This window comes from Eleutherodactylus coqui, chromosome 2 (assembly GCF_035609145.1).
Source record: "Eleutherodactylus coqui strain aEleCoq1 chromosome 2, aEleCoq1.hap1, whole genome shotgun sequence".
NCBI classification, from domain to species: Eukaryota; Metazoa; Chordata; class Amphibia; order Anura; family Eleutherodactylidae; genus Eleutherodactylus; species Eleutherodactylus coqui.
In genome coordinates, this window is record NC_089838.1 from 8,667,878 (window position 1) to 8,683,324 (window position 15,447).

A 15,447-nucleotide genomic window follows, 5' to 3' on the forward strand; every position below is an offset into this window, starting at 1 on the left:
GGTGCTACATCCTGAAAGGGGTTGTCTCATTAATCATGTGATCCCCCACAGGTCCCGTTTGTGTCACCCAAGCCGGGGGCAGCAGTGGGCGGCCATCGGCTGCTCCGGGGATACTTAGTATTACTTGGCGTTCAGCAGAGGGTCGTAAAAGTATCTTTCCAGAACAGGAGCTGCTCTGATAGAGATCCTGGGGGCTCAACGTGATACGGTGGGGGGAGCTTAAAGTTACTCAACTTTACGCCTCTTTTGACTTTCCTTCCCGCTGTGCTTATGGCAAACTGTGATTTTGTCACGACCAACAGTCACCATGAAGCTGTTGCTTTAACCTGGCATCCCCGTTACTAGGACATGCATGCGGTGGCGGTTCAACGTCTAGAGCCCTCACTGATGCAGGAATGGGGATAACTGCACAGGTAGGTGGCCCCAAAAATATGGAAGAGTCACCAACACTGCAGCCCCTTCAATCTCAATCGGTGGCGGTCCCAGGAGTCAGACCCCCACTGATCGTGAAGTTACAGCCTATCCTTGCATTATGGGATTGCCCCTTTAAGAAGGACTTAATCGGATCGTGTCCACGTGGGAAGCTGAGACTTGGTCTGAGGATCTCTCTCTTCCTCTTAGGATGCCGCTTGGGTTTCCTTCTTGCCGCCGGTTATCTGCCGCAGCCTTGTGCACACATCAGCGCCCCTGTTGTTGCGGGGAATCCAGAAGCAGCGGGCGCTTTGCATTGATTTTGGCTGTCAGGCATCGGTGTCACACGGAGACTGGAGAGATAGCGGTCAGACAAACTTCACCGGAGACTCCATTAATGTCCTCTCGCTTATCCCCGAGGGAATCTCAGGTCAGATCATGTTGTGCCGATAGCCTGCTGGGATGTTCAGGGAGCGTCCAGATAAGAGAGCGCTGCGGCATTAATCTCAGCGGTGACACCTAATGTGTGTATATATAAGGCCGGCTGCGGAAAACATTTTGTCATCAATTGTTACAAAGTACCGAAAACTAAAGGCATTCATATTAACGAAATCAAGAAAAAAGTTTAACCTCTTAGGAGACGGACAGTTTTGACCTTCAGGAAACTGCATTTTGGTTTCTTTTCACTATTAAATTCCTCCTTTTATGTTTTGTTTTTTTTCTTCTATAATAACTAATTAAAATACATTATATTGTATCGACGGCTGCACTAGTGGAAGTGTTCCAGAAGGAATTGCTGGAGTTTCATGAAACCTTGTAGATGCCTACAGTGGCATATGCAAAACAAATGACAGGGTACAGGCGTCGGCTAGACGCGGGCCCACCCTGGGCACCGGTACAGGCGTCGGCTAGACGCGGGCCCACCCTGGGCACCGGTACAGGCGTCGGCTAGACGCGGGGCCCACCCTGGGCACCGGTACAGGCGTCAGCTAGACGCGGGGCCCACCCTGGGCACCGGTACAGGCGTCGGCTAGACGCGGGGCCCCCCCTGGGCACCGGTACAGGCGTCGGCTAGACGCGGGGCCCCCCCTGGGCACCGGTACAGGCGTCGGCTAGACGCGGGGCCCCCCCTGGGCACCGGTACAGGCGTCGGCTAGACGCGGGGCCCCCCCCTGGGCACCGGTACAGGCGTCGGCTAGACGCGGGGCCCCCCCTGGGCACCGGTACAGGCGTCGGCTAGACGCGGGGCCCCCCCTGGGCACCGGTACAGGCGTCGGCTAGACGCGGGGCCCCCCCTGGGCACCGGTACAGGCGTCGGCTAGACGCGGGGCCCCCCCTGGGCACCGGTACAGGCGTCGGCTAGACGCGGGGCCCCCCCTGGGCACCGGTACAGGCGTCGGCTAGACGCGGGGCCCCCCCTGGGCACCGCTTACAGGCGTCGGCTAGACGCGGGGCCACCCTGGGCACCGCTTACAGGCGTCGGCTAGACGCGGGGCCACCCTGGGCACCGCTTACAGGCGTCGGCTAGACGCGGGGCCACCCTGGGCACCGCTTACAGGCGTCGGCTAGACGCGGGGCCACCCTGGGCACCGCTTACAGGCGTCGGCTAGACGCGGGGCCACCCTGGGCACCGCTTACAGGCGTCGGCTAGACGCGGGGCCACCCTGGGCACCGCTTACAGGCGTCGGCTAGACGCGGGGCCACCCTGGGCACCGCTTACAGGCGTCGGCTAGACGCGGGGCCACCCTGACCTCCCTGTCGGACTGCTCAGAACATGACAGGCCTGACATCTAATCTGCAGCAATGGCAAGACGCTTCCTGTCCACAGGGGCCGATATTCCTGCAGAGCCATTTCATCATCCGGTGGGATCTACACTACAGAGAATTGCTGCGGTTATAGACAGCAAAGGAGCCCGACCGCTGCTGGATGGGGGGCTAATAAAGTGGTATTCAGTGTACAGACATCTGTTTGCACACAAATCGTGAGTGAATCCTCCCGCAGATTGCGATTCACCTGCCATCAGCTTACGGCTGTGTAGTCGCGTTTACTGGACATAGCGGTAAAGTATAATCCCGTTTTGAGTCTTCTCATTATAATTCTCCATTGTAAAGTCACCATGAATACAATAAAGGGTTAATACAGTTAGTCGTTCTTCACTTCTGTTCTAACACGGGGGGATTTGTCCAAGACGACGGCCTTGAAGTAGACCTTGTTGTGTGTTTTGGCGTCCTGTCGGCGCATACCGGGCTCTAACGGTTTGACGTAGCCTGAGGTTATAAACAAAGGAGTTTGCGCTGCTTGTAATGTAGTAGAATATAATTCCATAAGTGTCCTTTAGCCTAATTAGTACTTTACATCCGGCCGTGTTTATCACTAATCATCTGGGATTGGAATAACGTAAAATTAGACTCACTCTTATCTTAGTAGGCGGCTGAGAACGTCCCTCTGACCTCGTGGTCTCGTCTGTGCTGAGACCCTGTGGGAAACTCAAACTGCAGTCCCGTGGGGCTTCACCTACTCTGAGAGACTCCGGGCATTACCTATCATCAGCCCCGCGGTCGGTGGGCGACTACTGCAGATTAGCGGGCAGCACTCATGGAGGGACTGGCAGGATAGACTTCCTCTATTTCCCGCAGTCATATTTTATATCTTCTGTTTCCTTTCCTCATCTAGAAGCCATGGCAAGAGTCATCCGGATTGTTAAAACTCTCCGCAACCACTGGAAGAAAAGTACGGCGGGCTTCTGTCTGCTGGCATATGGAGGCAACTGGATGTACGGCAAATACTGGTAAGAACTGGCACTGCGGCTGTCTGCCCCCTTGTCCAGTGAGGTGGGAACTGGAATGACTATACTTGAAGGGGTTGTACCAGAATCACAAGTTAATCCCTATTCTCAGGATATGGGATAGCACTGATTTAGAGAACGGGGTCCCATGTCCGCAGCTGTCCTCACAGCGCCCCCCGCAGTAGGGAGGAAACTGAATGTAAGGACGGTCATGTAAGAACACCGCCATTACATTCACTTTCAGGGGAGCTAACAGAGATAGCTGAGCGGCAAGTAGTGACCTCACAATGACAGACAGAAGGTGACACAGAACCCATTGTTTTAGAGGCTGGATTTGGGTCACAACGGTGAGACCCCTACCGATTATTAAGTTATGCCCTATCCTGTGGATAGGGGATAACTTGTGATCCTGGTGCAACCCCTTTAAAAGGGGTCATGTGACAATCGAAAACATGGCTGCCGCCTTTTAAAAGTATCGCCACTTTTATCCGTGGGTTGTATTTGGTATTGTGTTTTGGTATCTGACACCGGGTTACTTGGTAGACTCTCGGTGCTCATCATGGCATTGCTGGGGGCTAGCTGTTTCGCTCCTCTTAATAACTAGGCCAGCCGCCTTCTGTCTCTCCATAGGCTGTGACCGAGCTATTAAGATGGGTAGAACAGACAGCAGCCGACTGCGATGGCATGAGGGACACAGAGAGAGCCTATGACATGTCATTTGGTGTCGAACGGAAGTGGAAGTTCTGACACTGCAGGTCTGCATTTTCGGTGTTCCTGTGTGCCCGGTGACGTCATAGAAAGGAGAGGTTTGAGGCGAAGAGCTGTATATTTACAGTATATGGATGGCAGAGCCCACAACATCTTCTGCCGTGGCAGACTGCTTTGACTGACAGCTGTAACAGGCAGGCATCAGTGAGAACACCAATCCTTGCTGCTAACCATTTACATGCCGTAATCCGTGTTGATCGCGGCATGTAGGAGGTTCTCAGAAAGAGATCGCTCCCTCTGTGATGCTATCAGCTCTCCATGGAATTGTGGAGGGCCAGTGGGTTGTCACATCAAACGGGCGCCAGTCAATGACATTCGCATCTGGTAAGCGATAATACACTGCAGTACAGGTGTTCTGAGGTGCATTATCTGAGCGATCCTATCCTCACAAGTTCAAGTCCTCTACAGTTTACAACTGCTGGCCTATTATCTGGATAGGCCATCAGTGGTTGATGGACGGGGGTCCGCCACTTAGATAAATCATCTCTGGGCTAAAAATATTGAATAATGAAAGCTCCAATCACAGCAGAAGCTGTTTCATCAAGACCCATGCCTAGTACAGAAGACAGCGGGGAGTTTCAAAATGGTAAAGGAGTTTTCCAGGGAAATACTATTGATGACCTATCATCGGGAATTGGTTAAAATAAGCAAGACTTAAACTTCCCCTTATGATGAATCGCCACCACCATCGTGTGTTGCCTCCGCTCTTGTCCCTGCTGACCTGCAGCGGTTAGGTGCCATTCGTGCATAGAAGCCTACTGAGGCTAGTGATTGGCCGAGTGGCCACGTGAGCCATAAACGGCACATGATTGCTGCACTCTTATGTGTGCAGACCGGCAGGGACCAGAAAGACGGCGCTGCATCGGGGAAGGGGCCATCATTAAAGGACAACTCCACCAATGTGTGCAGACCGGCAGGGACCAGGAAGACGGCGCTGCATCGGGGAAGGGGCCATCATTAAAGGACAACTCCACCAATGTGTGCAGACCGGCAGGGACCAGGAAGACGGCGCTGCATCGGGGAAGGGGCCATCATTAAAGGACAACTCCACCAATGTGTGCAGACCGGCAGGGACCAGGAAGACAGCTCTGCATCGGGGAAGGGGCCATCATTAAAGGACAACCCCACCACTCTTCCTCTGCGCTGCCTCATATTGTGTAGCATCTATATTGGCCACATATATAGAGCCGCTAGTCTCTGCTGAGCAGGAAAAAAACTCATTAAACCGAGGTCACATTAATGAAAGCCATAAATCTATATTAGCGCTAATTTTCTCTCTCCCCATTTCTTGCACAGTGATAACTTGCTGAGAAGGGCAGCCTGCCAAGAAGCACAGGTACGTTCTGCCGACACTGACAAATCTCTTCACATCCTGTTGTGCAGTTTTATATACACTGAATGGCCATTTCATGAAACCCTCTGCCCTCTCACGATTGGCGCTTCACTATATGGAAATTATCACCGTGACCCCGGAGTGCGGCATAACGGCACGTGACAATTTTCTGTGGATCTGTTTCATTGTGAATCCACATCCAAATCCAGCGATTTAAGGCTGGGTTCCTACGGGACGGAAATCCCGCGGTTTGGCTGCACCGAAAAACCGCAACTTTTTCGCGGGATGAGCGCTGCTTCAAAATTGGCTGTAAATCCATCCCGTGTGAACCCAGCCTAACAAGGCCGGGTCATTGATGCTAGATGAGCCGGGGCCGGGATGTTACTTCCAGCCTTGGGGGGTTTGTAGTTCAGGGGTGTGAAGAGTATAACAAAAATGGTGTGATTGAGGAAAACCCTCCAGCAAAAGGGTCTACTAGATTGGGGGTCTCTAATCTAGTAGCCAGTCAGTGTATCCTTTATTGTGGCCCTAATGCAGCCTGCCGCCTTCTCCACCTGTATGTCCATAAGCCAAGTTTGCCTCCTGTAGGGGTACAAAGGGTATTGGACACCTAATTGTATGCCTTTTATATGTCCTGCTCTTTCCTATTAGGCATTTGGAAACCAGCTCATTTACCCCAATACTCCAGTGAAGAAGGCAACCGTTTTCCTAAATCCAGCTGCATGCAAAGGGTGAGAAGAAATTGGCTTTGTCTCAAACTGACTAAAATGACACTGGAGACCTTTTTGCACAGGCCGGTAATGGCGCAATGTTCGTTCCTGGTTATTATCCCATGTAAACATCTCGCTAATCAGTCAATGCCTTCGTCAGCCCTTCATGTATTTTGTGTCACTCGTCAGCAGCACATCCCCCGGTGTAAGCAGGGATGGGTACAGACAGTCATGGAAACAAATGATCGTTAATCATGAATGACTGTTTCCTGCAGCCATTCATCCCCGGCTATTGCCCAGAGTGAAAGGTCCCACAGGCAGCACCCTTAGATTTGCTATGTCTTCGCCCGGCGCTCTTCCTATGGGTATTTTATCTACCGTTGCAAAAAGGGACCCTTAGGGGTACACTTGCGCTGATGACTTTTCCGTCCAATTTACGGACCAATTAGATACAGATTTGGCCACCATGAATTTGCTGTGTGTCCTTGTGTGAAGGCACCCTAAAGGCCCATTTACACGGAGCAATGATTGCTCAAAAATTGCTCAAACGATAGTTTGAGTGACAGTTTTGAGCGATCATCTTTGCATAACTCTTAAGTAACCAATTGGCTACCTAAGAGTTATGCAGGCGGAGCTTGGTACTGCCACTATCAATCGTCGAACGATGCGGCTGTTTTGTATTTGCAAACAGCTGCATTGTTCTTGGTGCTTTCAGCTGGTGTCCCGCTGAGAACTGCCAGCGTGATACCAGCTAAAAGAATACTATCAGCACCGCCGGCTGAGATCAGCATGCGGCGCTGATAAGGCTCCTCGCTAATTTCTAGCTGGCTAAAAATGAGCGATGACTGAACAGTGCACGATGGCTGCGCGTTTAGACGCGACGATTATCGATCAAAAGACGGTTTTTGAGCTAATTTTCAGCGATACTTGTTGTGTCTAAATGGGCCTTCAATCCCTTCACCCTAAATAGCGGACATGAGCGCCCCCTGGGTGCTGGGTTAGTACTGAGCAGGAATGGAAGCCGATCCCGCTTCATACAGGTCCAGTACCGGCTGTGTTGGTTTGACAGCTGGCACCCACAAGCAAACAGCTGTGATTAGCGCTCATGCTGATTGTGGCTGTTAACCCTTTAAATACCTCAATCAGTGTTCGAGTGTCCCGTACGGCCCCCTCGCACTGGGACTGCAAAGTGCTGCTCTGTTGTTATGGCATCAAAATACATGGAAAAAATATTTATTATTGTAAAAAGTAAAGGACCCTAAAAGTTCCGACCCTTTTCTGTATTTTGTAATTTAAAAAAAAAACCAAATGCTTGGCGCTTCTGCATCGATAAAAGTCCGATCTAGCAATATAATGCATGAGAAAAAAATACACAAATTGTGCTTTTTCGGGTCGCCTCATCTCCAAGAAAAATTTTAATAAAAAAACTATCAAAAAGTTTCATACACTCAGAAATGGTACAAATAGAAACAACAGGTCGTCCCTCAAAAAAACCAAGCCCTCCCACAACCCCATCAACGGAAAGCTAAAAAAGTTGCGGCGCTCAGAAGATGGCGACAGCAAATAATCTGTAATTAAAGAGATTTTAGTTATTTAATGTAATGCAGCAAAAGAAAAACTCGCTCTGCTTTTGTGGTAATTCTACGGACTCGCGGGATGAGCTGTCACGCCATTTTTGCTTCAGAGTGTATGCGGTAAAAATCAGACAAAGTCACGCCAGACTAATACGTGAGAATGGCGACTACTCCAATAGCGTAGCTCATTGGTGCAATACGGAAATAGTCCAGCTGGCCCTCTGTGTGAGCTGCTGCATCCTCCTTGGACTGCAGGTTTAGTGCTCCTTGCAGGGCGGCGGAGCTGCTCTGACCTGCCTATGGCCCCGTCTTCTGATCTCTTACTCCGGTGATGAAGTTCACAGCGGTACACGACGGGGGAGATGCTATCAGACGGAAGCAAAATGCTTCCTTGCTGCCTTTTTGAAAGGGCAACCCCACAAAACCAGGTCAAGCGTCACTCGGAGAGAAGCCATTGATCTGTGTAATTAGAAGGAGCAATCACCTTTTAAACTAGCAGTTCACTCAACTTTTGTCCTATTAAATAATTTGCTTGGGGCAAGCTGGCGTGAAGTAACCTGCGCCGGACTGCGGCACATCGATTATGGATTGATCCGTAATCGCGGCTGGAAAGGTCAGCATTGGTTTTCTTCTGACCTAAGCTTTTAATCTCGTGGCTAAAGATATAGAACTTCAAAAAAGGAAAACTTCACATGTACATTTTTTAAAGGGCATCAGGATTGTTCCACGTCTAGAGGTTTGCTGCCCGTTGTTATAAATGTGCCTTGCATGATTTCTGCTTCCTGCCGGAGCGTGCTGGGAGTTGTGGGTACACAACAGTGGGAGTGCCACAGGTTGGAGACCTCCGATTATATAGTGAGAGGCAGTACTATATCCATCTACATCCTAAATAGAGATGAGCGAGCACCAAAATGCTCGGGTGCTCGTTACTCGAGTTGAACTTCCCACGATGCTCGAGAGTTCGTTTCGAGTAACGAACCCCATTGAAGTCAATGGGTGACCCGAGCATTTTTGTATTTCGCCGATGCTCGCTAAGGTTTTCATTTGTGAAAATCTGGGCAATTCAAGAAAGTGATGGGAACGACACAGAAGCGGATAGGGCAGGCGAGGGGCTACATGTTGGGCTGCATCTCAAGTTCCCAGGTCCCACTATTAGGCCACAATAGCGGCAAGAGCGCATACCCCCCCCCCCCCTCCCGCGCACTGTCAGCATAAAGATCGTTCTCCTCTGTTACAGCTGTGGCAGAGAAGAATGATGTTTGCCTATTGAATTCAATGAGGCCGGCAATACAGCTGGCTCCATTGAAAGCAATGCGCTGCGGGCGATCGCGGGATGAATTTTCGGGAAGGGCTTAAATATATAAGCCCTTCCCTGCAATTCATCCAGAAATGTGTAAAAATAAAAAAATATATATATACTCACCCGGTCCTGGCAGACGGAGTTCAGCGGCGGCCGGCGGCAGTTCTCTGAACTGCTCTCTATAGTATTCAGCAGCCGGGGATTTAAAATCCCCGGCTGCTGAATGAGCTGCCTCTGATTGGTCACAGCCTGACCAATCAGAGGCAGGTCTCACTCACACACCCATTCATGAATGGGTGAGTGACTGCTGCCTCTCATTGGCTCAGATTGGTCCCTGGGCTGAGCCAATGCGAGGCAGCAGTCACTCACCCATTCATGAATTCATGAATCGGTGTGTGAGTGAGACCTGTCTCTGATTGGTCAGGCTGTGACCAATTAGAGGCAGCTCATTCAGCAGGCGGGGATTTTAAAGCCCCAGCTGCTGACTAGTATAGAGAAGCAGTTCAGGAGAACTGCCGGCAGCCGCCGCTGAACTCCGGCTGCAGCGGAAAGGTGTGTGTGTGTATGTATATATATATATATTTTTTATTTTTACACATTTCAGGATGAATTGCAGGGAAGGGCTTATATATTTAACCCCTTCCCGACAATTCATCCCGCGATCGCCCGCATTGCTTTCAATGGAGCCGGCTGTATTGCCGGCTCCATTGAATTCAATGGGCTAACATCATTCTGCCGGGACAAGGTGAGTATATATATTTTTTTATTTTTACACATTTCTGGATGAATTGCAGGGAAGGGCTTATATTTTTAAGCTCTTCCCGAAAATTCATCCCGCGCTCACCGGCAGCCCATTGCTTTCAATGGAGCAGGCTGTATTGTCGGCTCCATTGAATTCAATGGTCAGTGCTTGTTTAATCGAGACGAGTACCGAGTGGTGCTCGTCTCGAGTAACGAGCATCTCGAGCACCCTAATACTCGAACGAGCATCAAGCTCGGACCAGTATGCTCGCTCATCTCTAATCCTAAACAATTTGCATGCATGATATAGGTGACTGCTTTATTTACAGCAAAAATAGGGAAATAGTACTATCTGTGCCTATTGGATACAGGAAAAGACAAGGAGGCAGTACTACCTGTTACAGAGAGAGAAGGGGAGAGTACTATGTCTAATCTATATTACACCTAGTACTGCTGCCCTGTCTTTTCCTATGTGTAATGTAGGTAGGGCATAGTACTCTCCCCTTCTCTCTCTCTGTAACTGAGAAGAGAACAGATAGTGCTGCCTCCCTGTCATTCCCTATAAATGATGTAGATTCAGATAACACTACCTCCCTGTCTTTTTCCCATCTGAATTTGTATCATTTATAGGGAGGCAGTACTATCTGTGCCTACATCATTTACCAGAAGAGAAAGGTAGACGGCACTATCCTTACCTGAATCACTAAAAGGAAAAGACAGGGAAGCAGTACTATCTGAATCTTCACTTCCCACCATTATTTGTACCTGCATTACATACTGGGCGGGATGGGGAGGTAGTACTATCTGAATCTGCATCATTTATAGGGGGCGACAGGGAGGCAGTACTATCTGTTTTTTTTTTTTATCTTCTACAGGGAGAGGCGGAGACAGTACTGTTCCTACCTGAATTACATGCAAGCAAAGATGGGGAGGCAGTACTATCTGTTCCTTCATGATTTAGTAGGAAAAATAGGGTGACAGTACTAGTGATGCATACATTACATGCAGGGGAGTAGTACTATCTGTGCCTACTTTACATCCAAGGAAAGATAAGGCTGCAGTGCTATCGGTATATACATCATTTAGGGCTCATTCACACAACCGCAATTTCTCCGCGTGGGGAATAGAGTAAGTGAAAGTACGCTGACTGCCATTGACCGACTCGCCATAGCGGTTTTTATTGCGTATAATAGTCACGTAAAAAATAGCGCAGCATGTTGTGTTTTACTGCGTATTGTGTGCATACAGCCCTATGCTCTATGGGTTGCGTATTATACGCTGTACATATGCAATACATTGCATGTATGCGGTGTTTAATACGCAACGCCGCTTAGAGACAGCGGGGAATAAAAAAAAAAAAAGTCACACTGCGAATGACGGCGTTCTTGAGATAGGCTGTCCTGCGCAGCGATCGCCGGTTCGCACAGCGATGAAGCGCTGCGTGACGCACACAGCTTTGTACTACTACGGGCAGGTGAATGTGAAGGAGGTAGTACTATCTGGACCGTGATTTACAGTACTACATTTGTAGCTGAGACAGGGAGGCAGCACTATCTGTGCTTGCATCATTCTGAGAGTGTCCTGCTATCCCCAGTCATAGTAGGCACGTATTCCTATACAGTAAGTGGTCAGTATATAGTATATGGCATGAGAGGACTATGGGCTGTGGGTATATTTGGTGACGCCGTTGTATTTCCCCCCCCAGGACTGAGTGACTCGGATGACCATTGGTTTGTGTTTCCTCCCCTTAGGAAAGCCAGGACCCTCTTTGAGAAGAATGCGGCCCCCATACTGCACCTCGCTGGGATAGATGTTCATGTGGTCAAGGTGGGTGCGTTCCCAACGTAAGGTTGACACCCGATAATCCGGAATATCTGACAATCCAGCACTTCTGTCCCATCGATGCCAGAGTAGAGTATATTTGTTTTTAATGCTGCAATTTCTCCCATTGAAGTCAGCCGTGATGAAAGCATCCCCTTAGCGACATTGTGCTGTTCTGCTATCAACACTGCCCCCTTCAGGACCAAGAAGGAAGAAGCAGGCTGATGTCATACAGTTGGGATTCATTGTACTACTGCATAGAAATACTTTTGGCGGTGATCAAGGATTCTCAGCCTCGGGATACAAATCTCATTACAAAAAGTAACGTGCCTTAAGGAGGTTGTCGCTAGAATAGTCCCCTTATGATGTGGGATTGATGCCACATACTAATGATGTCCCCCCAAGGCACTCATTACTTAGGAGGAAAAAGAAAAAAAGTCGCCTTACTAATTCACTAAATTACCGTTAGCCTAATGGTAAACTATTAGCCTACTTAAAAACTCATCCACCAAACAAATAATCCTCCCAAGATACACAATGTCACTACTGAATATGAGATTGTAGCCCTAGTGAAGGGCGGTATTATAGTAGGGGGCGGTATTATAGTAGGGGGCAGTATTATAGTAGTTATATTCTTGTACATAGGGGCAGTATTATAGTAGTTATATTCTTGTACATAGGGGGCAGTATTATAGTAGTTATATTCTTGTACATAGGGGCAGTATTATAGTAGTTATATTCTTGTACATAGGGGGCAGTATTATAGTAGTTATATTCTTGTACATAGGGGGCAGTATTATAGTAGTTATATTCTTGTACATAGGGGGCAGTATTATAGTAGTTATATTCTTGTACATAGGGGGCAGTATTATAGTAGTTATATTCTTGTACATAGGGGGCAGTATTATAGTCGTTATATTCTTGTACATAGGGGGCAGTATTATAGTAGTTATATTCTTGTACATAGGAGCAGTATTATAGTAGTTATATTCTTGTACATAGGGGGTAGTATTATAGTAGTTATATTCTTGTACGTAGGAGGCAGTATTATAGTAGTTATATTCTGGTACATAGGGGGCAGTATTATAGTAGTTATATTCTTGTACATAGGGGCAGTATTATAGTAGTTATATTCTTGTACATAGGGGGCAGTATTATAGTAGTTATATTCTTGTACATAGGGGGCAGTATTATAGTAGTTATATTCATGTACATAGGGGCAGTATTATAGTAGTTATATTCTTGTACATAGGAGCAGTATTATAGTAGTTATATTCTGGTACATAGGGGGCAGTATTATAGTAGTTATATTCTTGTACATAGGGGCAGTATTATAGTAGTTATATTCTTGTACATAGGGGGCAGTATTATAGTAGTTATATTCTTGCACATAGGGGGCAGTATTATAGTAGTTATATTCCTGTACATAGGGGGTAGTATTATAGTAGTTATATTCTTGTACATAGGGGCAGTATTATAGTAGTTATATTCTTGTACATAGGGGCAGTATTATAGTAGTTATATTCTTGTACATAGGGGGCAGTATTATAGTAGTTATATTCTTGTACATGGGAGCAGTATTATAGTAGTTATATTCTTGTACATAGGGGGTAGTATTATAGTAGTTATATTCTTGTATATAGGGGGCAGTATTATAGTAGTTATATTCCTGTACATAGGGGGCAGTATTAGAGTAGTTATATTGTTGTACATAGGGGGGGGGGCAGTATTATAGTAGTTATATTCTTGTACATAGGGGGGGGGCAGTATTATAGTAGTTATATTCTTGTACATAGGGGGCAGTATTATAGTAGGTATATTCTTGTACATAGGGGGCAGTATTATAGTAGGTATATTCTTGTACATAGGGGGGGGCAGTATTATAGTAGTTATATTCTTGTACATAGGAGGCAGTATTATAGTAGTTATATTCTTGTACACAGGAGGCAGTATTATAGTAGTTATATTCTGGTACATAGGGGGCAGTATTATAGTAGTTATATTCTTGTACATAGGGGCAGTATTATAGTAGTTATATTCTTGTACATAGGGGGCAGTATTATAGTAGTTATATTCTTATACATAGGGAGCAGTATTATAGTAGTTATATTATTGTACATAGGAGCAGTATTATAGTAGTTATATTCCTGTACATAGGGGGCAGTATTATAGTAGTTATATTCCTGTACATACGGAGCAGTATTATAGTAGTTATATACTTGTACATAGGGCGTAGTATTATAGTAGTTATATTCTTGTACATAGGGCGTAGTATTATAGTAGTTATATTCTTGTACATAGGAGGCAGTATTATAGTAGTTATATTCTTGTACATAGGGGGCAGTATTATAGTAGTTATATTCTTGTACATAGGGGGCAGTATTATAGTAGTTATATTCTTGTACATAGGGGGCAGTATTATAGTAGTTATATTCTTGTACATAGGGGGCAGTATTATAGTAGTTATATTCTTGTACATAGGGGGCAGTATTATAGTAGTTATATTCTTGTACATAGGGGGCAGTATTATAGTAGTTATATTCTTGTACATAGGAGGCAGTATTATAGTAGTTATATTATTGTACAGAGGAGCAGTATTATAGTAGTTATATTCTTGTACATAGGGAGCAGTATTATAGTAGTTATATTCTTGTACATAGGAGCAGTATTATAGTAGTTATATTCTTGTACATAGGGAGCAGTATTATAGTAGTTATATTCTTGTACATAGGGAGCAGTATTACAGTAGTTATATTCTTGTACATAGGAGCAGTATTATAGTAGTTATATTCTTGTACATAGGGGCAGTATTATAGTAGTTATATTCTTGTACATAGGGAGCAGTATTATAGTAGTTATATTCTTGTACATAGGAGCAGTATTATAGTAGTTATATTCTTGTACATAGGGAGCAGTATTATAGTAGTTATATTCTTGTACATAGGAGCAGTATTATAGTAGTTATATTCTTGTACATAGGGGGCAGTATTATAGTAGTTATATTCTTGTACATAGGGGGCAGTATTATAGTAGTTATATTCTTGTACATAGGGGCAGTATTATAGTAGTTGTATTCTTTTACATAGGGGGCAGTATTATAGTAGTTGTATTCTTGTACATAGGAGCAGTATTATAGTAGTTATATTCTTGTACATAGGGGGCAGTATTATAATAGTTATATTCTTGTACATAGGGGGCAGTATTATAGTAGTTATATTCTTGTACATAGGTGGCAGTATTATAATAGTTATATTCTTGTACATAGGGGCAGTATTATAGTAGTTATATTCTTGTACATAGGAGGCAGTATTATAGTAGTTATAGTCTTGTACATAGGGGGCAGTATTATAGTAGTTATAGTCTTGTAGATAGGGAGCAGTATAATAGTAGTTATATTCTCGTGTATATGGAGCAGTATTATAGTAGTTATAGTCTTGTACATAGGTGGCTGTATTATAGTAGTTATAGTCTTGTACATAGGTGGCTGTATTATAATAGTTATATTCTTGTACATAGGGGCAGTATTATAGTAGTTATATTCTTGTACATAGGGGCAGTATTATAGTAGTTATATTCTTGTACATAGGAGGCAGTATTATAGTAGTTATATTCTTGTACATAGGGAGCAGTATTATAGTAGTTATATTCTTGTACATAGGGAGCAGTATTATAGTAGTTATATTCTTGTACATAGGAGCAGTATTATAGTAGTTATATTCTTGTACATAGGGGGCAGTATTATAGTAGTTATATTCTTGTACATAGGGGGCAGTATTATAGTAGTTATATTCTTGTACATAGGGGGCAGTATTATAGTAGTTATATTCTTGTACATAGGGGCAGTATTATAGTAGTTGTATTCTTTTACATAGGGGGCAGTATTATAGTAGTTGTATTCTTGTACATAGGAGCAGTATTATAGTAGTTATATTCTTGTACATAGGGGGCAGTATTATAATAGTTATATTCTTGTACATAGGGGGCAGTATTATAGTAGTTATAT

General features: G+C 45.7%; 1 protein-coding gene across 1 annotated transcript in view; it reads left to right on the plus strand.

Moving 5' to 3' along the window:
- AGK (acylglycerol kinase) overlaps nt 1–15,447 on the plus strand; it is a 48,886-nt gene that overhangs the window by 3,867 nt on the left and 29,572 nt on the right. Inside the window, exons 2-5 of the mRNA XM_066590281.1 lie at nt 3,086–3,200; nt 5,262–5,301; nt 5,950–6,029; nt 11,375–11,450. Coding sequence (XP_066446378.1) covers nt 3,091–3,200; nt 5,262–5,301; nt 5,950–6,029; nt 11,375–11,450 — 306 coding nt within the window. The 5' untranslated portion in view covers nt 3,086–3,090. The remainder of the gene's footprint in view (nt 1–3,085; nt 3,201–5,261; nt 5,302–5,949; nt 6,030–11,374; nt 11,451–15,447) is intronic.